This window comes from Muntiacus reevesi, chromosome 4, assembly GCF_963930625.1.
Source record: "Muntiacus reevesi chromosome 4, mMunRee1.1, whole genome shotgun sequence".
Lineage (NCBI taxonomy): Eukaryota > Metazoa > Chordata > Mammalia > Artiodactyla > Cervidae > Muntiacus > Muntiacus reevesi.
Window position 1 is genome coordinate 55,223,459 of NC_089252.1, and position 26,659 is coordinate 55,250,117.

At 47.4% G+C, this 26,659-nt stretch overlaps 1 protein-coding gene across 10 annotated transcripts in view; it reads left to right on the forward strand.

The window, feature by feature from the left end:
• The window catches only part of ZNF532 (zinc finger protein 532), a 105,428-nt gene that overhangs the window by 53,806 nt on the left and 24,963 nt on the right, over positions 1 to 26,659 (forward strand). For all 10 annotated transcript variants that reach the window (XM_065932829.1, XM_065932834.1, XM_065932824.1 and 7 more), the window contains 4 exons: positions 6,886 to 7,067; positions 11,182 to 11,358; positions 17,289 to 17,451; positions 21,241 to 21,522. In XM_065932829.1, the coding sequence (XP_065788901.1) occupies positions 6,886 to 7,067; positions 11,182 to 11,358; positions 17,289 to 17,451; positions 21,241 to 21,522 (804 nt within the window). The remainder of the gene's footprint in view (positions 1 to 6,885; positions 7,068 to 11,181; positions 11,359 to 17,288; positions 17,452 to 21,240; positions 21,523 to 26,659) is intronic.

A 26,659-nucleotide genomic window follows, 5' to 3' on the forward strand; every position in this document is an offset into this window, starting at 1 on the left:
CCTTTTTCTCCAGTATGGTGGTGCTTGTAATAAAGAATCCGCCTGCTGATGCGGTAGACTGGAGACGCGGGTCCCATCCCCGGGTCAGGACGATCCCCTGGAGGAGGGCATGGCCACCCACTCCAGTGTTCCTGCCTGGAGAATCCCACGGACAGAGGTTCGTCACCTAGTTGGGTCCAACTCTCGCGACCCCATGGACTGTATGTAGCCTGTCCGGCTCCCCTGTCCATGGGATTCTCCAGGCAAGGATGCAGGAGCGGGTGCCTGGTGGGCTGCACTCATAGGGTTGCACAGAGTTTGGACACAGCTGAAGCGCCTTGGCACACGTTTGCCTGAAAGGCTGTCTCTCCTCCACTGAGTTGCCGTTTTTGCGCTTTGTCAGATGTCATTCAGGCCTGTTTGTGGGTGCTTGTTGGAACCCAGTCAAGGATCTCTCTTTCTGTCTGTGTGACACCCCCTCTCACCCTGCATGTTACACGCTCCGGCTCTGGAGGCTTGGCCCTCATGTCGTGGGGTAAGGGAAGGCTTGATGGCGTTCGCTGAAACCTGCCTTGCCAGTTGCTCCTCCTCTTGCGCATGCTGTGTGGGCGGTCTCTCCACAGCAGTGATGGCCTTGAGCGCCGCTTCACCGTTAACCCGCCCTGTGCTCCGCGAACCCCCAGCAGGCCTCTGCCAAGAGATGGGTGGGCATCCGTGGTTTAGCTCCAGGCCCTCTTCACCCTGCGTCCCACTGCCCCCAGTCTGGATCCCAGCCAGGACTCCAGGGCACGTTAGGCCCTGCCTGCATCTGTCGGCCCTTCCGAGGAGGGCAAGCCCCCAGGCCGGGGTGTGAGATGGAGAATCTAGGTGGACCATCGCCTTCCCAGTCACCCTGAACCACGTGGTGCAATAGAAAGGGGGCACCCGGCACTTTGAACACTGGTGCATCGGCCCCGGGGCCAGGCCTGGTCGCTCCGCTGTGTCCGACTCTGCGACCCCGTGGACTGTAGCCCGCCAGGCTCCTCTGTCCACGGGATTCTCCAGGTAGGAATGCTGGAGTGGGTCGTTATTTCCTGCTCAAGGGATATTCCCGACCCAGGGATATAACCTGCCTTAGGGCAGGAGGACAAAACGAGTGAGAGGGGCCTGGAGAAGCTTCCCTCTGCTCCGTGAAGTAGTGAAGAGCCCACAACTGCAGTTTTAATAATGGAAAATTACGTGTCCTGGAATGTCATTGCTTCTCCTCTTGGTAAAACAGCAGTTAAATGTAGCCGAGTACAGACTGGAAGCGCATGTCACAGCCTCTGAATAGGCGACGTCAGTTTTTTCCTGCAGACTCTGCATCACCGGTGGAGCCAGAGGGCGTCGTGCCCTTCCCCTTTCATTTTACAGTTGAGGAAACACATGCCCAGTTAGTGGCCGACTCAGGACTCAGGGCAGGGTTTCTTTCCTGCTAGCTGTTCTCTGGTTTCTCACGCTGACGCAGAAGCAGAGAACTTCAAAGTCGCACCGTAAGAGCCTCATGAGAATAAACTCCGGGGTTTATGTCCACACTGAGGGCCTCCCTGGCTCAGTGGTAAAGAATCTGCCTGCAGTGCAGGAGACCCGGGTTCAGTCCCTGGGTCGGGAAGATCCCCCGGAGAAAGGAATGGCCACCCACTCCAGGGTTCTTGCCTGGAGAATCCCACGGGCAGAGGAGCCTGGCGAACTACAGTCCATGGTGTCCCAGAGAGTCGGATGCGGCTGAGCAACTAACAATGTCACATCCACACTGGGGCTTCCCGAGTGGCTCAGGAGTAGAAAGTATCCCCCTGCCAGTGCAGGAGTCGCAGGAGCTGATGGTTCAACCCCTGGGTCGGGCAGATCCTCCGGAGGAAGAAATGGCAGCCCGCTCCAGTCTTCCTGCCTGGGAAATCCCATGGGCAGAGGAAGCTGGTGGGCTATGGCCCATGGGGTTGCAAAGAGTTGGACTCGACTGAACACAGGCAGAATTAGATCTTGGCTCTTACTTGCCACGTGTCCACGATAGCTTCAAGAATGCAGATGAAGGTGACTTACCTACAGTGGTCCTTATTTTTAGGGGTTGCTGATTCAGTTTAGGTTAAGGGACGTTATGGGCGTCGTACAACCTGGTACAATGTGCCTGGTGTATTAAGTGATCTCCAGCAGCTCCCACCAGTTCGTTTGTAGCCGTATCTGCTCAAGCTGCTTCTTCAGGAAACCACGGAGCCCACCTCAGTTCCCTCACCCACCCAAAATATCACTATTAGCTTGGTTTTGGGTCCTGCTCTCCTAAATGTTAAGGCAATGGCAACTCACTCCAGTATTCTCGCCTGGAAAATCCCACGGATGGAGGAGCCTGCTAGGTTACAGTCCATAGGGTCGCTAAGAGTCGGACACGACTGAGCGACTTCACTTTCACTTTCCACTTTCATGCATTGGAGAAGGCAATGGCACCCCACTCCAGTACTCTCACCTGGAAAATCCCATGGACGGAGGAGCCTGCTAGGTTACAGTCCATGGGGTCGCTAAGAGTCGGACACGACTGAAGCGACTTAGCAGCAGCAGCAGCTCCTAAATGTTTAATTTTAATTTTGGTCAGGGTAGTCCTGACCCAGTTTCTATTTTAACGTCATCAACTGTTAATTTATCTGTCTTCGTGAATGACTGTCATCCGAGTAGATTATATAAGTTGACCATACTGCTCTCTGAAAATCGGCTCATTTCATTGTCAGCTCTTACTGGGCCTTTAAATGCAGGGTGGTTTGAGGACAGAAGCACCCCGGCCGCTGGCCTTGTGCACAGAGGTGTATACAGTTGTCTCTGCTGTGATGCTCGCCCTGTGCTCCTTCCGTCTAAGTGGGGTCGGAAACAAAACGCTTTGTCTGTGCTCCCATCATGAGAGTGGGAGGGAGTGAGAGCCGGAAAGCCGACTGGTGTACTTTTATTATTATTGTTATTGCTGTTTGGTGATTATATTGTAGATGGAAGATTACGAAACTGCTGTTAATGAGGCAGAAGCAGTGTCCTTAGCGTCTGGGCTGACTGTGAAGGTGACACCGTTCTGCCCTGGGTCTCACGCTGCCACAGGTGTTTGGTCTCCTTGAAGCGGAAGCTTCAGGAGCTGCTGTGTTCACTCACATTTCCTTGGCCTTCCTCATCTTCCCCCTTCTACATTTCCCAGGCTGCCTTTCTTCCCCTAAAATATGAACTGAAACACATAGAATTATGTTCCTCAAATAATTTTGCTGGACTTGTTGTGCTCAGTATACTTTTACTCAAAGATTTTACTTTAAATATTTTTAACAATCTGCTCAAATAATTCCTCATGATGCAAAGAGGATGTCAAGCCCTAAGGCTGTCTGTATCCTAACCAGGGCCCCCGTGCGTCCCCTTTCCCCCGCATCAGCCACTGATTTCTGTGCCAGCCTTGGGCACGGACGGTGCAATACGGGTAGTCATCACATGTGATTGTGATTACCTTCCAGCTTTTAATTTCTCCTGTTAGCTGACTGCTGAAGAGTAGTATTTCACTTTCTAAAGGTAGCAGTTCTCTGAGCAAATGAATCTGCCCCAGACTGAAAATCAGCTGCCTATTACCTGAGTATCGCAAATGTTTTCCATGTTTCAGATGACATCAGTAAACTGTCAGAGACACCTGAAACTGTGTAATGCTTTCTCTTAGGCTGTTTTCTGTTCCAGAGACAGACGTTGTCACGTTAACCTGCTTTATCCTCTAGTGAGTGTTCTCAGCTTGTATAGAGGAGTTAGAGTTTTGAGAGACATTTTTGTTTTCTTTGGTTTAAACCAACAAAACAAGAACAGTCAGATCGTCGCAGACCACAGAGAGATCCTGGCCCGGCCCGACGCCCGCACGCTTCCCCCATCCAGAGAGAGTCATTGCTGAGTCCCCAGGAGCCCAGAGACGCGAGTGGCGATTGCTCAGCTTCCTCTGCGCTGTGAAAACCCAGCAGGTTTCAGGAGGCAGAGGGGACCTGTTGCCTGAAACAAGGACAGCGGATGAAATTGGAGGGAGGAGCTTCCCCGGCGACTCAGTGGGCAAGAATCCGCCCACCGGTGCAGGAGGCGGGTTCGATGCCCGATCCGGGAGGTTCCCATCTGCCGCTGAAAGCTCCGTCCAGGCGCTGTGGCCACTGACCTGTGCTCGGAGCCCGGGAGCCGCAGCAAGAGAGGCCACCGCGGTGAGACGCCCGCACCCGCAGAGAGCAACGCCCGCGCAGCCCAACATAAATCAATCAGTTTTGTAAAAATCGGAGGGGAACGGTTGGGCAGACGGTGTCACGTGAGTTTAAGACTGTGGCTCTCAGCCAAGTGTCCAGGAGAAGGTCTGCAGCCCGGCGGCTGGCTGGTTCTGCACACGGAGTGGGTGGAGCGGGAGCCGGTAAGCAGAGCGCCGTGGGAGTCCGCTGGGAGCAGACTCCTCCACTGCAGGGGTCGCGGAACGGGGGAGCGGTCCAAGGCTCCCTCTTGCTTGTCTGCCCAGAGCTGGTGAGGAACCTCAGCCAGCGCAGATACCCGAGCGCAGGTTCCTGTGGCTGGCCAGCGGTCGGCGGGGCGGAGACCACCACTTGCCCTCGCGGAGGCCCGGGGGCCTCGGTGCAGAGTGAAGGGAACAGTTCCTCCCTTCATGGATCGTGAGACAGGTCGCTATGGAAATGTGGGTGTGTAGGTGACCTCCTCACTCTAAAACGTTTTCCCTAGTCTCTGCAGTCAGAGATTTCGGTCATAAAGAGCACCTTAATTCATAAAGCCTCTTCTCCAATAATGTTGATACTTATTTTAGTTCGCCTTACTAGTAGGAAAGCCCTTTCACCCACCAATGCCTCCCTATTTATATAGTTACACGCACTGTAATAGCATACAAGCATCTGATAGGGGAGCATGTTAAAGTAACTCGTCGTGAATTTTATGTGTACTGTTAAGGGTACCTGGTAACATATCTTGATGGGAGATACGTGAAAATTCATTTCAGCTTTAAGGGAATACATGCTCTGTCTCCTTTTAAGATATTCTCTTATTTTTGTTGTTGTCTTTCCCTGTAATAAAACCGTGTCACTGTGGACGGAAGACTCGTTGTGGAGTGGGGTGGGGGGTTGCCTGTGATCGTGGCCACGGCCGTCTGTACACGCGTTCCCCCCGCCCCTCTGTCAGCCTTGGAATGGGGCAGAGCCCAGTTCAACCCTGGTTCCTCCACCTGAGAGCTCTGAGCCCCTGGCAAGTTTCTTAACTCCACCACACCTCCTCTCCTCACCTGTGAAGTGGAGATAATGCCATCTACTTCATAGATTTTTATGAGAATCAAATGAGATGATGTATCTAAGTCCATCCATTTAAAGGATCCAGTTCACCACTCGGTTCACAGTGGAATGGACTCAATGCATAGGGTAAAAATAAAACGCTTTGACTTGAGTGTAGAAAACACTGATATTATTCCCAGTAAGTGCAGGACATTCTGAGATGCCTGTGGAAAGGCAGATGAATAACCGTGTGGTAAAGTGAATAGAAACCGTTAATTCAAAGAAACAGTTGATTACTTGTGATAAAGTAGAGGTCACCAGGATTTGTTACTTAATGCATCTGTGGATTGGTTTTCATTGGCTGTGGCTTGTTTTAATCTTTGGAATATGTATTATTAGAAAAGGAATGCTATTTTAAAGTGATGCTTAACCTCATCAAAGCTGCTTGTAATGTTCTTATTGTGTGACTGCAATAAACATTTTATGGGATCACATTTGTATTTTAGTCCTTTCAGGAGAGAACCAAGAAAGAATTTCAAGTGAGTTTCTGATTTTCCTTAGTTTTCCTTAGAAGCTGAAACCTTAATTTGCTTGGTTTAGAAGCTAAAAGAATAAAAAGTCTGTTTTGAAAATGTCTTAATTCTGTTGTCAGTATAAAAGATTGGTTCACTTTTAACTACAGTATATTTTGAGGCTTTTCTTTAACTGACTTTAATAAAAATTATACATTTTAGAAGATAGTAGATACTTGTTGCATGAATGTCCAAATAGTATCAAACACATTCTAACTTTGGAATGATATTAAGTCCTCCATCTATACTTACTGTAAGTTTTTTTGTGTTTTAAAAACCTCCATGTTTAGTGCTTATATCTAAAGGGATGAACAACATGTAATGTGTTTCAATTTTTCCTTGTTAGTTAATGGTGTAGAGGCCTTCCCAAAGAGGATTTTGGTCTCCGTTTTAGTTTGTATGTGATTAGATTTTAAGGTCTGGAAGTCCCGATTTAATATCTGAATTTATGTATCCGAACGTGATTTGTTGGTTTTAATCATAAATCGTATAATGGTCAGTTCATCCATTTAAAGACCAGATCATGTGCAAAAAAGAAGAACCGATTGCTGAGGCCATTCTTTTGTATTTGTGTATTTCACATCGCAAATAGTAATAACTGAAGTGGCCAAAAAAGAAAACTGGGTTAGCCACTAATTAATTTTTATTATTTTGAAGAAAGTTACTGAGTTCTGGGAACTCTGACTACTGTCAAGATAGATGCCCATAAACTTGCACTTTAATTACTCATTAGATTTGCTAACTTACTTTTAAAAAAGAAGACCTCTTCTTCGCACTAAAAAAAAATGTGTGAAAGTAACAAAATTGGAACTCTCCCAGAAGCTAACCTTCCCTTTACTCCACACTTTGGGGATGAGCCTGACTTTATTAGACATACTGTTTGTGTTTTAACGGGGTAAGGCATTTTATCTTGACCGTTTAACTTTTTTAAGTTTGCCTTTTCTTTGGGCTTATGATTAACGATTGCAGTGTTTGCAGTGACCGATGCATACTTACTTTGAGGTCTAACCAGGCTTCTCTGCGTACTGGAAAGTACTTCGCAGGACCAATCGTGTCTCCCCCTCTGGTTTGTTTAGAAGACGTGCACTGTCTGCCAGATGCTGCTCCCCAACCAGTGCAGTTATGCCTCCCACCAGCGGATCCATCAGCACAAGTCCCCCTACACCTGCCCCGAGTGCGGCGCCATCTGCAGGTCCGTGCACTTCCAGACCCACGTCACCAAGAACTGCCTGCACTACACGCGCAGAGTGGGTTTCCGGTCAGTATGCCCTTCATTCCGGGCGCGTGAGGCCTGTGCAGGGTTCTGAGTGGTCCGTGCTCAGCGTTTTCATTTTCCTACAGGTGATACCTTGATCAACAGATCCTCTGGGAACCTCGCTCATTCGTAGCGGGGGTGTCTCTGTTTGAATCCTTTCATGTGGGGTTGACGCTGGTCCACGCCAAGCCCAGGGTATAGGGGGCCTCTCCTGCGAGGCAAAAGTGGGCATGTGGCAAAGCTTGGCTTTGATCGACTGTCGGGAGCCTCTGTACTTCCTGCCCCCTTTTTAGCAGGCTTTCGTTGTCATGCTGCCTACATTTTAACCCCTGTAAGAATACAGTGCATTTCTGCACCTCTGAGTTCTTTTCTCATCAAAACAGAAAGGGTGAGGTGGTCCCTCACTTCTCTCTTGTGTTGAAGGCCGGGTCGTATCAATGCATCCTTTCTTACAGTCGCTCCCTGTGGAGGAGCCCCCCACCCAGGTCGTCGTCTTGATTCCTCCTTCTCTGTCCTTGGGCGCAGGCTCCTCCCGCGTCTCTGCTCATCTTCACCGTGACCCTCTCCCTGCCCCCTTAGATCTTCAGATGTGTCTTTTACAACATCCAACAGATCCAAACGTTAGCCTAATGATGCGTGATGATGCATTTGAACTTGATCCTCCACTTTGTGACCTTCTGCATTCTGAGTAAGTGGAGGTCCACCAAGAAAGCATGTCACTGAGACACAGTGTCTTTGTTAATACAGGTGTTACTGTATTGTGGGCTTATTTTGAGAGTTTGGTTACCAGGTACTGTTAATGTTAGCCTGTTAATACACAGTTTTTTTTTTTTAAAGTTGTAACACAGTTCTGATGTTTTATCAAAATGAAGGCTCGGTGTTGATTTAACAGTTTTATTTCAGTTAAATTTAGTTCATGGTGTCACCAATTTCTTGGTGGTTCTGTCAATGAGACTTATTTCACGTTTTTATCTCATCCCTCCAAACCTGTGATGTGCAGGTGTTTCATAGACTGAGACCCACTTAATAGACAGCCTTTGGTTTGGAAATTTAAAAAACAGATTTTTTTTTGGTGCCAGTTCTGCTGCTTATTGTGTGGTCATGCACATGTTCTCTATGCCTTGGTGCCCTGTCTATTAAAGTGGTGTGATGTTTATTTACCTCCTTCTCCGCGGGTATGTTGCAGAGTAAGATTAGAGGGTGATCCAGAAGCATGCTCAGTGCTTAAGAGGGACGCTTCACATCGATGCTTCAGAATTCACACACAGTGACACTTTTGTTCTTATCCCGTATTTGGAAACTTTTATTACTGGGTTCTTTGTTTAACATAGAAGGCAGTTCTGCTCTCTTTATGCGTGCAGTTCCTTCAGTGGATGCCAATTTCCTCATTCAGAGTTGATTTTTCTGATATAATGAAAGTAAACTTAAATTGGAATGAATAAAAGAAGTGAGACTCCCATAATTCTAGCTATTCCTGGTATCTTTCCTAAATTAAAACAAAAGCTCTGTCGGCAGGCTCACAGTAATTAACACAGTTGGAAAAGCCCATCCCTTACTTTTCTTCCCCCCCCCCCCCTCGTTCACGGCATTGCCTAAATTTGGTACTTTGAATTTTTACTAAAATTCCTATTTAGCATAGTTTTTTTTCCCTTGTACTTGAGGGTTACAAGAGCTATAAAAACTCTATGTGTGTGTTCTGAAATTTTGTTCATGTTTACACCTCTTTAGGTAATGGAACAAAATCTGACCGTAGTTGTTTTTCTGTCGTTTCAAGTAACGGCTCAGTCTACTATTTGGCTGGGATTTAGCAGCCCCTTGACCTTGTGCATTTTCTTCGTCTCCTTTCCTTTTTGGCTTTTTAGTTTCCCCATTTTTTTTTTTTTAAATTATTTTCAGCCAGAGGAGTGTCTCCAGTGTCTGCCGGCCTGAGTGTGTCTCTTCCACGTGCTCTCTCGCTGATCATACCGTCATCTCCCAGTTATCACGGGGTCACCTCTAGCTTCTGGTCGATTTGGTAAAAGTCAAGTATAGTCTTTCTCTGAATTTTCACTTTTCTCGATCCACTGAATCTGCATCTGGAAGAGGGAATTATAGGATTGTATGCTGTAAGCATTTTATTATGTTTTTAATTTTAAAAATGAAGAGAAACTTGATTGGCACCCAGAACACAAAGGGCTTCAGCTATGTTAAACATTTATTAGTAGGCTAGATTTTTAGTAGCATTAGAGTGCTGTAGGAACCTTTCCAATTCTCCTTCTATTTTTCAACCTTACTTACATTCCTCATTGGCCCCTGTTGCCCATGAATCTTTTTTTCCACTTGCAGGCAGATATTTTACAACTTTCTCTGAAGTTCTTTTAAATTTTTTTACTTTCTTTCCTCGTATTAAGGAGCACTTTCCCTTGGTTTCCATGAAGCCCTTTGGACCAGGCTTTAGCCACTTCCTTCATCAGCTGTCGATTCTCTAGCCTCTTGTTGACTTTCCTAGGGGTTGAATCTTCCTCTCACTCCAGGAGACTCCAGAGAATTAGCCCTCCCTTGGTGTACTGCCCTTCGCCCATCACCTTTGTACTCTTGCCGGGAAAAAAATTTTGCTTATGATAGCGTGTGCTTCTATTTAATAGTTAGCAACCCGTCTGTTTTTGTTTTAGGTGATCTTTTATAGGAATTACGAGCTTCTAGGGTTGGGAAGCACTAAATTATCTAGTCCAGCTCTTCTCATTTAATAAGTGAGAAACTGGCCCAGAGAGGATCGGTAACCTGTTCCAGACAAGCCAAGTTCATGTTCACTCCAGATCGCTTCAGTGTGGCTGGGTGGCTTTTTTGCCTGAAATTGCAGTTCAGGTGGATGAGACCGAGGGGCTTTCCTATTCTCCTAGTGTTATTTAATGCTGTATATATATATATGTATAATATATACATATTTGTTCATTATATATACTGCTGAACAGGATGCTTTCAGTCACTTGAAATGCTACGGCATTAATTACGATTTTTATAAAATGCTCACAAAGCTTACCTAACAAGGCACACTCGAGAGAACACACGTAATTCAGAGTGTGCCGCTCGAAGCGACTTGGATAGCCGCTCCCTGACCTTGGAGGGAACGTCTCAGACAGAAGCACCTTACGTTCAGCCCCGTCTGCAGCCCTCCGCCTCCAGGTCAGCCTCTCACCTTCACGCCCAGGACACGGCTGCCAGGGGTACGAAACGCCTGTCCTTGCAGACCCTTGCGGGTCAGCAGGGAGACCACCCTCGAATGATCTTCAGGGGTGAGCCGACAAGGACGCCTGAGTGATAAGTGGGTGGATTCTGAGTGGTCCTGGGAGTCCCTCCATGAGAAGGATGCGGCTGGGGGAAATGTCTCTGTTCTTCTTGTGAAGTTTGTTTCTGTAGGGCTAGGTTTGAGTGAGGAGTGGGCTAACCATCAAATTATTATTTAAGAAGAGGTGAGCTCGAGAGGCCATTTATAGGAGGAGGCTTGTCTTTTCACAGTTTGTCATTAACATCATTTCTTAAACAAATGTCATGTGCTTAAATGGAATTTCCAGGAGACAAATGCACGAGGCGATCGGCCTTCTCTACAGTAGCCCCCAGGTACATTCACCACCTCGGGGTGGACAGGACGCTGGTTGTGGCTTCGAGCTGGTACTCATTTGTCCCTCTGGGTCCCTCTGACACTGGCATGTAGTATCAGGTGGCGAAGAATTCTTCCAGCAGATCTTGGGGATGGGTGAGAACCTCAGAATCTAGCACGTGGTCATCCTCTCAAAGCCGGAAGTCATAGGGTCTTGCCATGCTCCTGGCCTTGACATGGCCTCACGCTCCATCGGTCCCACCGCAGTTCTGGAGTCTGGATGTTCGTGCCTAGAAACTTTATAAAAGATGCTCAAAAAAATAGTCCCTTGGAGTTTCATTTTTCTTTTTCCTGATCTTCCTTCTCAAATATGTGAAGATAAATTGATCTCTTGTACATGGAAGAAACCCAACACGTTTAAAAAAAATATAAAAAACCTAGAAGGGCTATTTCCAGTGTGTTCATGTGACCCAGTTTTGCAGTTAAGTCGCACAGGTCTGACGGTCTCGCGCTAACGCCCACGTGTTTGTTTTCTAACAGGTGTGTGCATTGCAATGTCGTGTACTCTGACGTGGCCGCACTGAAGTCTCACATTCAAGGCTCTCACTGTGAAGTCTTCTACAAGTGTCCTATCTGCCCAATGGCGTTTAAGTCTGCCCCAAGTACACACTCCCATGCCTACACGCAGCACCCTGGCATCAAGATAGGAGAACCAAAGTAAGTCACGCTGGCTCTCGACGTGTACTCCTCTCCTTTCTCAGGAATTTAGCGGAAGTGGGAGTTCGGTGGGGTAACACTTTTAAGACGTGAAAGATGACGCCGCGGTGCAAGTTTTAGGCTCTGTGCAGGACAGCTTATGACTCCCTGCAGCTTTCAGCGCTGCCCAGGGTGAGGTCTCTGTCCAAAAATGTTGCTGACTGTTTATGCTCTCGTTACCAGTTTTTGCTAAACATGTGAACATTGACCAATTTTGTTCTTTTAAGATGATTTTTCCTAGGTTCTCAGAAGCCTTAAAAAAGCTGTCAGCTTTTCAGTTTTCATAGTTTCTTTTTTCATCTGATGCACTTTTCACAGTACCCTTTCTTTAGAAGATGAAGTCAACTGAAGACCCTGGTTTCTGAAGTTAATTTCATGGCCAATACAAGTCTTGGATTAGTATAAGTAAATTTCATTTTTTGCCTTAATTTCCGTCTTCCTTGTGTCAGGGTTTTCCTTGTGGAGTCTTTAATCCTGCAGTGGATTAGTTGTAGCTGGTGGCCTGCCGCGGCGGCAGCCTGGCAGAGAAGACGGAGTGGGGGCCCTGGGGTCAGAATCCTGCCGCCCCCTGCCAGCGGGGTGACCTTGGCCCCACCCCAACCCCGGCAAAGTGAGGGTCACACGTCCGTCCCAGGGTTTGCTGGAGATGAAGCGGAGTGACGCGTTCAGAATGCCTGCACGTGGCCCCTCTGCCCGGTGCGTGGGGTCCCCCAGCCTCCGCTCCCCCGCCGCCTTGCTCTCCCGGCCCCGGGTCCGATGGCCAGGCTGACGGCAGTGTCTTCCTGTGTGGTTCGTGGCCGTGCATAATTCGATAATTATGTGTGTCTGGAGCTGCTGCCTCAAACCTATTGCTGTGTTTTTGTCTGAACCTATAATCAGGGAAGTATTGGGGGAGATAGGCGTACATGCCGTATTGTATTTCACATAGCATTTAGTTTGGGGGAAGTGTTCGTGGCTCAACATGACAGAAATGACACTGTGTTCACTAAAAAACTATGAGAAAATGGAGCTTTATTCTAGTCGGACCTTCAGCTGTGATCTTTGTAGGTCTTCAGAATGAACACGTTACGAATTAGGGGATCCACACACAACTTGGTGTCTTGGCTGCGAAGACAGACATTAGTGGTTTTTAGTTAAACAGCCTTCGGTCACGGTCACGGTTGTGAGGCTTTTGGGCACTAGCATAGTCTCCCTCCACCCCCCACTCCATAAATACAGTTTCTGACTTGGTTTTTTAATTCAAACAAATAAAACTATTCACTGGAATGGGTGTGAAGCCTGGGAACAGTCACTGTTACCTGGGAATACAGCATAGCACATGATTAAAATAAGCTAAAATAATACCCCTCAAATTTGCGTAATGTATGGGGAAAAAGTTATTCCAATATTTTCTTAGAAAAAAATTTTTCTAAGTCTTTAAGAAGTGCAAGTCCAAATATAGGCTTTAACAACTGAGTTTTTTTTTTTAACAACTGAGTTTTAAACTATAGAACAAATTCACAAGTGAAGAGCGGCAGAACTCGCAGAGCAGCGGGTCGGTTAGCAGCAGCGCCTCGGGCGGTGAGCCTGGCCCGCGCCCTGGGCTCCGGGGCCTGCGGTCCGTCACCCGCCCTCCGAGGCCGAGGCCCCTCACCGCGCAGGCTCCTGGGCCCTGCCGGAAGCGGGTTGGCCCGCGTTTGACCAGGAAGCTTTCTCTCAACATTAGATCCCTGTTCTGTTTAATTTGTTGTCGTCAGTCACTCAGTCGTGTCTGACTCTGTGCGACCCCGTGGACTGCAGCCCACCAGGCCCCTCTGTCCATGGGATTCTCCAGGCAAGAACACTGGAGTGGGTTGCCATTTCCTCTTCCAGGGGATCTTCCCGACCCAGGGATCAAACCCGGGTCTCCAGCACTGCAGGTGGATTCTTTAAGTTAGCCCCACATTAAGTGAGTAGAACCTCACGTGTGAAACATCCCAGTGGTGTTTGGCTAACATATGGTTTTATGTAAATGTCCAATATTATGCAAATAGCTTATGTTAACTTTTGAAGATCAATATAAAAATCCCCACCCCACGTTTCCTTTAGAGACTGTATGCAAGTCTGAGAATGAACCTCTGAAGACCTGCACCTCAGCTTGAAAAGCGCAGCATAGGGTTTTTATTTCAGGCGTTTGAGTAGTGCCCGTTATGTGCAGGTGGCGTCCCAGTCTTCGTTTCTTGTTTACCCGTGTGTGGTCAGGCACTTTCCCCTGCCGTGTCAAAGGGAACTTTGAACACCCTTTCATCTTTTCTGGGTAATCTTGAGATCATCGTGAATGTCCGCTGCGAAAGTTTTACAGCGATCCATTCAGTGACTTTTTTTTAATATCTTCCTCCGTGGCCGAATAACCGGCAGTTTTTTGGGCCGCAGAGTCCTTCTCTTTGCCGCTTCTAACTGCATGCGAGTCGAGAAACGAGGACTTCAGAGTGAAGAGCTGGGTAAGAGGCACAGCTTGGAAACAGGGTGCCAGGACATAAAGCCTCGCACAGTGTCATCATGGTGGAGGCTTGATTCAGAGGAAGACAAATCTGGAGAGCCGGCCTGGGATTTACGAGGCAGCACGCAGATTCCCTGGTCTCTGAGCCACCTGTGAGGGCCGTGGTGCAGCCCCCCGGGACAGGCGTGGGCACGTATCGTGCTCTGTACCTGGCTGGCCCCTTGTGGCCGTGGAGGCGCTTGGCCGCAGCTTTGAGCTTGGAATCCTTCTACTATTCACGTGGTTTTACATTCAGGTGTTGCGCTCTGTCCTGACCTGAGGGTGGGTGTTTAGACTTACTCTTTCTTTCTTTCCCTCCTCCTCCTTTCCTCTCCGCTCCCGCTGTTCTAGGCCAGTTCTCCTGCTGTTCACTCAGGCTCACGTTTGGGGCCAAGTCACACTCGCAGTTCCGCTTTCAGAGTCCCGCCCCTGCCCGTCGCACGCGCGGGGCCGCGGCCATGTAGGCGCTGCGTCTGTGCGGGCCGCCCTCCGGCCCCGCTGCCCTCCCTGCTCCCCGCCTGCAGGTCTCCCCGAGGTTCCTCCCCGTCTGTCCTTGGCCGGTCGTCTGTGTTCACGGTCCAGCTGTGTGTCTGTGAGGCTCGTGGCGCCCTTATTTGGGCTTTTCTGATATTAGCACCTGTTCATTAAATTCTGTGATCATCTCTCTCCTACAGAAAAGTTGGAAGAGCACTGTGGAGAATGCGTGTGTCCTGTTCACCCACGTCCCCCATCTGTTAGTGTTCCCGACACTTGGTTCATCCTTTCATCTTTTCTCTCCCTCTCTTCCTCCCACTTAGGAACAGCGGGGCCTCATGGCATAAATGTTTGGGTGTGTTCTGCTTCTCCTCCCAAGAAGGACACTTGTGTACATTATTACCACCATCTAGTCTCCCAGCATGGGTTTACATTTTACCATCCAGTTCATAGATCCCATGAAAATTTCTCCAACTGTGAGATGATATCTTTTTTTTTTTTTCTTTTCTTTCTTCCTGGTACAGAACCTCGTCTAGGAGCTCACTCTGCACTCAGTTGTCCGGCGCCCCTCCATCTGGAGCCTTTGCTCAGGCTTTTCTGCTCACATCCTGCAGGGGATTTCAGCCTCATGTTCTTTCTTTTCTTCTACCTTTTGGCCACGCAGTGTGGCATGTGGCGTCTTAGTTCCCTGACTAGGGATTGAACCCGAGCCCCCTGCATTGGAAGCGTGGAGTCTGAACCCCTGGACAGCCAGGGAAGCCCCGGCCCTGTGTCTTGAAGATGAGCCTCCTTTCCACTCCGTCCCGCGCTCTCATGGACTCAGGGTGCGTCCTCTGGCAGGAATCTTCTCCTCACACCTTCGGGGCTGCTCCCTGCACGCCCATCCCTCTGGAGATGCTCGCCTCCAGCCGCTGGTCCGCCTGGCGGTGCTCGCATGCCTGCCTGTGAGGTCACTGTTGCCCCTGGATATTTGTTAGTGGCTTGTGAGGCGCATTCCAGCAACCTGTTCCTCAGAAGAATAGATTATGTCCGAAGTGAATGGATTATGTCCTGTTTTCTACTTTCTTTGCAGTTCAGTAGACGGCAACAAAGCAAAACAAAACTGGGAAGGCATGTAGCACGGATAAAAGCAAGCCATGCCGTGTTTCATGAAGCAGTTATTGCTGAAAATGTAGCAAGAGTCCTGAGAAAATTTTTTAGCCTAGCTAGTAAATCTTAGTTCTTTTCTTGAGACTATTCTTTTTTTTTTTTTCATTTTGCTAGGTGCTAATTTAAGAAAGATCAGGAAGTATAAGCAGGCAAAACAGTTATAAGAATAGGTTAAATAAATAAATAGGGGTATTGGCATCCAGCTGATGACAGTTACATGCTGATTCTTTTCTGTGCCCCTTTTTAAAGATGTGAGCCTGTCCTCCATGCTGTCGTCTTACCTGTTTTCTCTAAAATTTGCATGAAGATAATTCCATGTCGTTGGTATGTGTCTGCATCATAATTTTTATTTTTTTATTTTTTTAAAAAATTCATACATTATTGCTCTTGTTTATCTGCTTATACTGGATGTTGGGGTTCTTTCCAGCTGTCCGCTATTTCAGACAGTGGGGAAATGCTCCTAACTGACAGATACTAATGTATCACCTTTGCATGGATGATGAAGTCCTGTAAACCACGTCTGATATTAAAAAAGTACCCCCTTCTCCAAGTCAGGGATGCCTGTGCTTTGCCAGGGTAGCTGACGTGTCAGGATCTTCTAAAATCACGTGCCACTCACGCCCATTACACTTACAAATCTCACGTGGAAAAAGAGGGAAAAAAATCTGTAGGTTTTGGGCAGAGAAATACAAAGCGTGGTCCAAAGGTGCATGAGAAGCGCTGTCTTATGAAGACCCTGAGAGGCCAGACAGGTGGTTTCCAGGGAAGGACATCCTTTCTCTTAGCTGTCCTGGAGAAACAGCAAGGAAACCTCACGTGTTCCTTTCTCGTCGGATTCACGACTTGGGCCAGGGTTTCTCTGCCGTTTCCTCCGCTGCCCTTTGGAGTTCTCTGTGCAAGTGCTCCTGGCTCTTCAGAGGAGACACCGGCGTCCCCAGGGCCTCCTCTCAGGGCCAGGACAGCTGTGTTGGAAAATGGGGACCCCCTGAGTGTCCCAGCGAACTCCCGGAGGTGAAGGCTGGAAGTGAGGCGTCTGGGTCCTTGCATTCTCCCAGACCACACCCTCCCACCCTCTCAGACCAGCGGAAAGTGTGGATGGATGAAGGGACTGTCCAGAAGGTTCAGAGCCACTGAATTCACATAAAGAGGCTCCTTAGTAGTCACATACTCGGTAGGGAAACGGTTTGTAGCAGACAGTGATTATTTTAAACCATGTGGAGACAGTAGGTATTCAAGTATTGAAGCAACATTTGATTTGTGGGTTTTCTTTTATGGGTCTGTATTTTCATGTATAATTGTTTCCTGGTACAGGGCTTTCAGTGTTAAGGAAAGGCACAGAAATAGTGAGATTCAAATGTAAAACTGCTGCAGACTCTGAAAGAAAACCTGCAACAGTCACAGCGTGTTCAGGCATCCTGAGATGTGCGGGCCTGCTTTGTTCATCAGTTTCTCTTTCAGGCTAGGGTACCACCATCTCCTTGTCTGATCTTTAAAACTGTTTCAAAAAAAGCAGAAGGATGCTTTTGCGCTTATTAAAGTAGCTCACGAGTGAAGATGTGCCGGAGTGTCTCTGACCCGAAATGTTAAGGTTGAGCGGCACTGGGTGATGCCAGTTGCCCTGGAAACTTGTCTCAAAGCTCAGCCGTTCTGTCCTCCTCACCATGTGTGTGTGCGGCCGCCTCCTGAGTTCTCGGATGTGAGGTGGCAGCTCCTTTGGGCTGAGAGATGAGGGCTGGCTGACGTTCCCCTGCACCTCTTGCTTCTGTTTCAGAATAATATATAAGTGCTCCATGTGCGACACCGTATTTACCCTGCAAACCCTGCTTTATCGCCACTTTGACCAACACATCGAAAACCAGAAGGTGTCCGTCTTCAAGTGTCCAGACTGTTCTCTCTTATATGCACAGAAGCAGCTCATGATGGACCACATCAAGGTGTGTGCGCCTGTCCTCTGTCCGTCCGTCCATCGGTCGTAAGTCCAGGCTGAGCCGCAGATGTCGGTAAAGCCCGCGCGATGCTGTTGAGGGAAGGGATGGACGCTGCTCGTTGGTAGTGAGTGGTTTACAGCGTGCTATCACCAGCGAGTTCTCTTGACTGAGAGATGCTTTTTGTTCCCGACTCCTGGTCTGCATATGACAAAAAAATCAAAGCCAAGTAACAAATTCATGCCCTGACTGTATAAAAATAATACAGTTTTAGGTGGTTTTTTTTCCCCCCTCTTCTATGTGAAAATGATGGCTATGAAGTTTACTTTTTTGAGAACTTAGTGTCAGGTGGGATTTAGAAATAGGGACTCTGATGAGTTATGTTCATAGAAATATTGATGTGTTTGGAAAAATAAAGATTTTTCCCTTTAAGTTACTTAAGCAGTTCTGTTTGCATTATAATTAATGCCCCTGAATCTCATAGTCTTTTTTTTTTTTTTTTTAATCAAGTTTCCATGTAAACTGACAGTGAAATGTCCAGGATACGGCACCGTATTTGGTGCCTGATGGGTGCTCAGTCAATGAAGTGAATAAGTGTCCAGTTTGGACGACCCACTCTCCCAGCTTCCCAGAGGGGCACCTGAATCTCTCTTAGCCTTTTAAGCTCACTAAGGACAGAGCTTAGTGCCAGCCTCTTAGCTGTCCACTGTGGGAAGGTTAAGCAATTTTATTCCTGTGTCATTAGGAGATAATATCCATCAGCTCTCAGAGATTAAAGTGACATCCTTTTTAAAAAGAGAAACAATAGACCCAATATTACCATGAAGTCATTCTGTTAGTTTTTCTCTTAAATGTGTTGTACAGAAAAGGTCAGCTGAAAGAGCAAATCAAGTCTCTAAATTGTTCTAACCTCGGGTTAGTTAAATGAAGGCACCGTTAATCCTTGAAAGTTCCTGTGTTGAATGGATGTGAGCTCATGGAGCGTAACTGCCTATTAAAATGGACTTAAAACCTCCGAGAGGCCACTCGCTAGAAGCCAGGTGCAGGGAGTGATGGCGTGGGATTACCAGGGAGGATAAAATGCGCGCGAGGCGTGTTTCGTCATTCTCACTTTAAGTACAGTAAAATCCTCTTAAGAGGTTTTAAAGGTTTCTCCTAAAATTACAAAATCACCTTGACAATAAATATTTAACGAATGATCGGGAAAAACTACAGACTGCTTAAATAAAAACACAGGGACTTGGGAATTAAATATTTTAAATGTTTGATAGGAGGGGTGGGTGGGGTGCAAAGAAAAGAAAGAAAAGGTGCTTCTTAAGAGGCTTTTACCTGCTTCCTGGAGCTCATCTTTATGTCTGCAAGTGGCATGGTTAGGGGTCTTCCTGTGTTAATAGCAAATCTGGAGGAATACAGGGTTCCAGGAAATAAGAGACTGAAGAAGAGGGGTTAAACGTGTGCTCACCATGAGGAAAGAATGGTTTTTAGTCGTTTCAACCTTTACGAGACTCCATGATACAAAAACAGTGGGATGCTCACCTATTTCTTAAATCAAGTATGTTCTATATATACATTCTAACGTACTGTCCTGCCTTTGTGTGTTTAGGGATGGGTCAGAACAAAGTTTTAGGGGCACCCTGTCTTTATGTTTATATATCTAAGCTTGTGAATTTATTTACATTGTCTGACGTCTGTGCTGGTCAGTGTTCCATCTGGAAGGAATTAAGAGAAAAACAGTGTTTTTCTACAGACATATTTATTTAGAGGTGGGTTTCCACTGGCCCAGTTTAATTCAATTTGTATTATTTCTTTGTTCCGCCACAGTGGATTTCTTCACTCTGAGACCCCTGTGCTCCATGTGGGCGTCTGCCTTCAAAGTAAACTTTCAAATTACAGGCATTTAGGATATTTATTGTTACAGGAGCCAAGGAATCATCATTTCCAGGAGAATTAAGTTGTATTTCCTTTATTTAAAAAAAGACATTTGTCTTTAATAAATAATCTTACATGTTACTTAAAACGTGAAAGTGAGCAAATCAGAAATTCTCATTTTTGCACACGTTCCGTTGCTGTGTCGTCACAGCAGGACTCTTTGCCACTTTTTTGGTGTTTCTATAAGCAAAACGAGGCTCCTTTAGAATACTCTGTTACTGTACTCTCTCTACAGCTTTTTAGTTAGTGGAAATGTATTTGCCTAGAAAGTTATGAAAAGTTTATCAGAAGATTAGGGGGTTGCTTTCTTTAGGTTTTAAATGGTTAACAATATAAACACTCTGCTTCTGTTTTGCAGAGGGCCTTTTTCCATTTATTTTTATTAGTTGGAGGCTAATTACTTTACAATATTGTAGTGGTTTTTGTCATAAATTGACATGAATCAGCCATGGATTTACATGTATTCCCCGTCCCGATCCCCCCTCCCCGCTCCCTCTCCGCCCGATTCCTCTGGGTCTTCCCAGTGCACCAGGCCTGAGCTCTTGTCTCATGCATCCAGCCTGGGCTGGTGATGTGTTTCACCCTAGATAATATACATATTTTGATGCTGGTCTTGCAGAGGGCCTTTTAAGCACAGGGGCCTCTGCGCTGCATGGTAGCAAAGAGGCCAGCGCATGGTTTTTGGTATAAAGAGATGACGTCACTCCCTGGATTTTCTCTCTGCAAAAGCGCATGAGTCATCCAGCCCAGGCCCTTTTTACAGCCCAGTTTAGCAATCATCTGGGGATCCCTGTGTATATAATTAGGAGGACCCCCCCCACTTTTACCTCTGGGGTGAGACAGTTGAAGAAGGGGCTGATTATGACTCAGCTTAGAGAAGAGCCTCCCTTGACGCAGTATATGGCAAGTTCGCCAGAGGACTCAAGGGAGGGCCTCTCACCTGCCCGCCGAGGGCTGGGGCGCTGCGGTCTGTGGGGTCCGAGTCTCTGGGACCAAGGGACCGGCAGGGCTCATCCTGGTGTCCTCCTGAAGATTCGAGAGCTCAGAGGCTACTGATGAGAAGCCCCATCCAAAGATAAACTGTACACTGAGGCACAGGCTCGTTTGCTGCCTTTATTTTTGTGGACTTTGGGCTTCTAGAACACAAAACAAAAACCTAAGCAAGCTGATCTTCAGGATCACCAGAAATGAGCGGTTTGGACAGACTTTTTGAGCAGCTGCTATGGATCGTTCACAAGTTTGGGTGCTGGGCCCTGTCGGTAAGAATGGATGGATTGGGATGACAGCAAGATCAAAAGTACCAAAACTCTCCCCAGCAGAAACCCAGACTGTTAAGAAGTGTTTCAAGAATGTGGGAGGTGATCAGGGGAGGGGGAAGGTTTGCTGCTAACAGGCCGGTCTCAGGCCTCTGTTCTGGTCGGCCAAGGAAGGGGCTTGAGCTCCTCCCAGTACAGCCGCCTGAAACGTTTCCGGGCAGGTGTGGAAGGAAAGCGCTCTTCCTCAGAAGTGGTCTTGGCTAGAGAGGACTCACTCTGGCACGCTGGTGTCGACACCGTGCAGGGAACGATTTGGCCTCAGCACCGAAGGTTTTCTTCTCGAATTTTAAAATGGCACAAGCAAACGAGCCTTTAAAAATTATCTGAGACTAGAAACACATTAATTAGTTAACAGCAACCGTAAAAGGTAAATACTCCTTTATTTCTCTTCAAGTGTGTATTTTGCTTTGGTTTTCTTCTTGCTGTGTTAAGAATGATCTCTGAATGAATATGGAATCACATTGAAACATCTGTATGTAGTAAGATGGCCTGTGTGTGCTGTCTTTTAGTGGTGTGGCTTGTGAAAGATCTTTCTTCTCTTTTTATAACCTAGTCTATGCATGGAACGTTGAAAAGTATCGAAGGGCCTCCCAACTTGGGTATAAACTTGCCTTTGAGCATTAAGCCTACGACCCAAAATTCCGCTAACCAAAACAAGGAGGACACCCGATCCCTGAACGGGAAAGAGAAGTTGGAAAAGAAATCCCCATCGCCCGTGAAAAAGTCACTGGAACCCAAGAAAGTGGCCAGTCCTGGGTGGACGTGTTGGGAGTGTGACCGGTTGTTCACGCAGAGAGATGTTTACATTTCCCACGTGAGGAAGGAGCACGGGAAGGTAAGTGACCCCTGAAAACCTCCCCGTCGGTGGAAGAAAGATATTCCGAGCCGCGGGTGCTTGCTTGGTTCTGCTGGGAATTAGGAGAGTAGCCTCGAAAATCACTCAGTGGTCTCTGAGCCTCAGTTTCTTAGTGTTTAAAATGGGCTTTCCCAGTCCTTCCAATCTCCTTCTGTGATTTTGCTGAGGACCCCAAGGCCAGCAGGGAGTTATCTACGGCACTTATGTTTATAGCCGCAGAAACTAAGAACCATGATGAACCAAACTGACAAAAGCATTTGCATTTCCCGGTGAGCTCTGCAGCAGATAAAGGAAGAAGGAGAGAAAGAATGTGGGTGTTTTGAAAATGATCAGTAACATTTGTGTGACTTTTGTGATTCTCTCCTGAATTTGGTGGTGGAAGAGAGACCTTATTTTTAAACCATCTAGGAGAAGCTCTGGTAACTCAAAAATCTCCAAAAAATCTCAGTGTGTGTACTTTTTTCTTTTTAAAATAGTTAAGTTCTCATCTCTTCACTGGTAAGGATTTTTTAAATGCGCATTAATAGACTTCATAAGAGCAACCAAGATTCTTCTTGTCTGGTTGTCTCAAAGTTGCTTTGTTCCAGTTAGGATCTAGAGAGTCGGCTTGGCGTTTGGTTGTTGTGTTACTTAAACCTCTGTTACTCTCTCTCAATCCTCCTTCTGTTGTATTTTATTGTTTAATGTTGATTTGTTGGGAAAATTGGGTTATGTGTCTTATAGATTGTCCCCCCCGCATTTCTGGATTCAGGTAGTTGCTTCCTTTCGACATTGTTTAATTTGTTTCTTTTTATCCTGTAATTCCTAGAAGTTGGATTAGATTCAGGGTGAATTTTTCAGATGGGAATACGTCATAGGTGCTGTATTTTTGTCTCATGTCCTGAGGCGCCGAATGCCTGCTCCTCCCACTTTCAGTTCAGATACACTGTACTTTTAAAGCAACCATCTTTTGCTTTAATTTAAGCTGATAAAGCCAAAGTTATATTAAAAAGAAACACAGTTATTCTTGGGGAACCTCTGTAAAAAGTGCATAAGAATTGTAATTAGTATATACCAGATCCTTCAAGTTTGTTTGTATAGCATTTACAAATTACAAAGTTAAAAGCATTACCTTGTAATCTCATTTATGCTATTTGAGGTGCTCATGAAGCTGGCATGTTTGAACCTGAATTCACATTCACATAAACATGCCCTTGAGCATTGATCACAGCAATCACAAATGGCAAAAAGACGTTTTGTTTTATTTGGTTTGATTACACTTGATTCAGTATCTCTTTATATAAAAACTGGTTACTTATGAAATATAAATGGCTTTGGTATCACATGGCTTATTTGTCTCAACCTTAGACACCCTTAATGGGCCATAGCATCTTAGGATATTCCTGGTATTTACCTGGGTAGTTCTTATGGAGCAGTACTTGATAAAGCAATTATATAAATGCATAAACGGTAGCTCTTTCAGAGCCTGATGTGGTGAAAAGTATAAGAAAAGTCTTCTTGGCACCCGAGCTGGGTTTAATAAACGTTAAAAGAAGAGCAGACTGTAATTATCCAGTAGTCCAGACCCTTCATTTCTTACACGTTGGGGGTTTCTGTAAACAACTTGGAACATTTCAGAATTCTTTTTTTCCTAAACTATCTTGCACATGTGACAGTTACTATGTCTAGAATGTAAGATGAAGAGAAGGCTCGGAGAAAGCTGACGGGATGAGGAGGTAGCCTGGGAACCTTCACTGCGGGACCACCGCCCCTCGCAGAGGGGATGTTTGGCTTCGCAAGGTTTCAGGGTTTGCTTTGAAGATGCGGGGACGCCACCTTTTGTCCACACCCCACCTGCAGGCGTCCTTGCGAATGTTCCCAGTCTTTCCTCTCCCCACCGCCCCCCAACTTCAACTCTCCTGCACCCCCCGTCTCCCTCCTGCCTTCAGAGAGCCCCGTAGGTGCCCGCCCTCCGCCGCTCTCAGCTGGGTCCCCCTGCCTCACTAGGGCTCCTGCTCGAGTGGGTGGTCACCCCTCCGTCTTCACTTCCCCGAGCCAGGCCGGTATCTGTCGAGATCGGCGCTTCTTCCTGGAAAGCACTCTCTGCCCAAACTGTGCAACGAGACGCTCGCCTCGGTGTTCTGGCAAGCAGGAGAAAGCATTTCTCTCCTGGATTTCTTTCTGTCCTGGACACATTTAACTCTCTCTCTGGCAAGTTTCAGTTACCCTCACAGCTTCACTTCATACATATATATATATATATATATATATGTATGTATGTATGTATGTATGTATATGTGTGTGTGTGTGTGTGTGTAACTTCCAAATTTCTGTCCACAGCTGCGGTTTCTGCCCTGCATTCCAGTCCCCCTGAAATCCAGCCACTTGTCAAGTCTTTCATCTTCTTGTATAACTTACAGGAGCTTTAAGCCTGTTCAACAAGGAGCTTAAACTGTTCTCAAATAAAAAAAATCAGAAAGATGAGCTTGTTGTCAGCATTATTCATCCAGCAGTCTTGGTCAAGGGGTGAGCCTTCTCCCAGATAAATGTGCAAATACACAGAGTTTTATATACAGTGTGGGGGCTCATGTACCACCAGACATGCTTTCTTGGTTGCTCTAGGAGTGTCCCGGGGACCTCAAATTAGTATCCCCTCAGTGAGATTGTGTCTGAGGTCATTCTCACAGATCTCATGAATCTAGAATTTCAGGAACCTGATGGTAAATTAAAAAGTGAACGTTGTCTGCTCGTCCAGATCTGAGAATTGCTCCGTGATCACTGTGGCCGTTTTCTCGTGCGCTGCCAGGTGCCTCAGCCCATCAGGGATCGTTGCTGAGCTTTCACTTGGAAAGGTCCTGAGGCAGAGTTGCATTCACTGACCTGTGGGACTTAGATGCTGTCACGGGGACCTTGTGAGACTTCTTGGGGCGCCCTGGGGTTCTCGGGGTGTAGATGGTCCAGTTTTATGTCTAGAAATTAGGAGGAGCCTGGGGTTTCGGGGACTGGTACACTTGAGCGTGACTCTTTCTCTGGCTTTTCTGAGCCTGGCCATTTCAGAGAACGGAGTTGAGTAGCTTGGTTCTGAACCCCAGGAATGAGAACGTGAAGGCTCCTAACAGCAGGTGGCCCTAGGTAAATCTTAATTTTCTTTTGTTTGCAGGGTACTTGGTGGTAGGTGGCTAGGTAACAGCACAGATGGAGACTCTCCGCCTCCATCCCAGGACTGTTCTATGTAGGGTCGTGCGGAAGGGTCGAGATGGGACGTTGACTTTATCGCTGACTCAGGGTTTCATTTCTCTCTGGAGAGAAAGCTGCCATTTCAGATCAGATTTTACCCAGCATTTCTACCAGTGACTTTTGACTGTAGGGAAAGAAGCTGGGAGGGAGTTTACAAGATAAAGCTTAATGAGTAAACACGGACTTTTCATCTAGGTTTTTAAAAAATCAAACACATGGATGTGATGTGGGGCAGATAGGGTTCAGTTATCTTACATGAAAAACATTCTAGCTTTGTCGCCTGTCTTAGGCCCACGTGTCCTCTGTGGCTGCAGAGACAATGTTTGCATCAGGGAGATGAATGCCCTTTGATGCAGCATTGTAATCGAGCTACTGGTTCTCAAAACTTGATTGTGCGTCTGAATCCCCCTGGGGGAGGGCTTGTTAAAGTACTCAGTTCTGGGCCCCAAGATCTCCGCAGTTTCTGATGCAGTAGGTCTGGGATGGAGTCTGATAAAATTTGCATTTCTCATAAGTCTGCACTTTGAGAACCAGTGGTGTGCCCTAGGTAGCAGTAGAGGTCCCTGGAGCCCACTGATTTATACGAAAGTAAAAGTTTATTTCTTGCCCAGTGTGAACAGTTTTCCGGGGCATCTGTCCCTCAGTGACTCAGTGATCAAAACAGTTTCTTTCATCCCCATCATCTCAGCATAGGCGCCCCTGCAGTAGGGGAGGGGAAGAAAAACACAAAACTGGAGAATCACATGCCCCTGTATTCTGGATGTCACATCCAACACATACCGTTGCCCAGAACAAGTCAGGTGGCCAGACCCATGGGCAGCGTAGTCGTCACTGTGCCCGGGTGGGGAGCGGGGGACGGGTCCTGTTAACCACCCAGTGCTGTCTCTGCGGGAAGCGGGTCCTGTTAACCACCCAGTGCCGTCTCTGCGGCATCGGAAGTGGTGCACCCGGATTCCCACGGCGCTGGCTGGAGGCGGTGAGTGATGCTTCATCACTCGGGAAGGCAGCCGGGAAGGGTGAGGGTCTGGAAACAGTCTCAGGAGGAAAAGAGAAGTTGGAGTCTGAGGGAGCTTTAATAGCTGTTTTTAGATACCTGTATCCTCCATAGGTGAACGATAAATTAGAGGGAAGCTGGGGCCCTGCAGGTGAAATATGGACGCAGGTGACCACCCACCCGTAGGGGGATGGGAAGGATGCCCCTCGGACTCAGTCTGGGCCCAAGGGAAAGCCCATGGTGATAAATGCAGTGGTGCCGTAGCTCCCAGGAGGCAGGCCTGCATACGCGGTCACGTCTAAAAATTTCTCAAACCAGCCATCCGCCTGCAAAAAGTATGTCTTCTCACCACTGATCCAGTTTGTAGGTTGAAACAGAACTTGCAGAGTCCTTGTGACGGCCAGTGGCACCTAGTCTCTGGCAGAGTGGCCGCATGTTGGAATCGACTGGAGAGTGAAAATCAGCACACATGTATCCCCGGGCCAGCTTTCCTGAACGCGAGGCTGCAGATGGACCCGGCCCACAGAGGCTCCAGGAGCTGTGGCGCACGGGCGTGGCTGCCCTGCCGCACGGGGAACCTTCCCAGACCGGGGATCGAGCCCGTGTCCCCTTCGTTGGCAGGCGGAGTCCTGGCCACCGCGCCGCTGGGCAGGCCCCGGGATGTCTTATGTTTCTGTTTCCAGCGAGTTGGTCGATCTGTTCGGAAAAGCCCCCAGATCTCCCGCCTCCCCTTTTGGCCTCAGTGGCGGGTTCCCTGGAATGCTTGGTAGCATCTTCTTTCCTGTTGTGAAATACACTTCTGGCGTTCTCTGAGATGTAGGTGGAGAGAAAGTTGCGGGAAAGGAAAAGGGGTGCACGGAAGGATGGGGATGCCTGGAAGCCGAGCGGGGCTCTTGACGAGAGCGT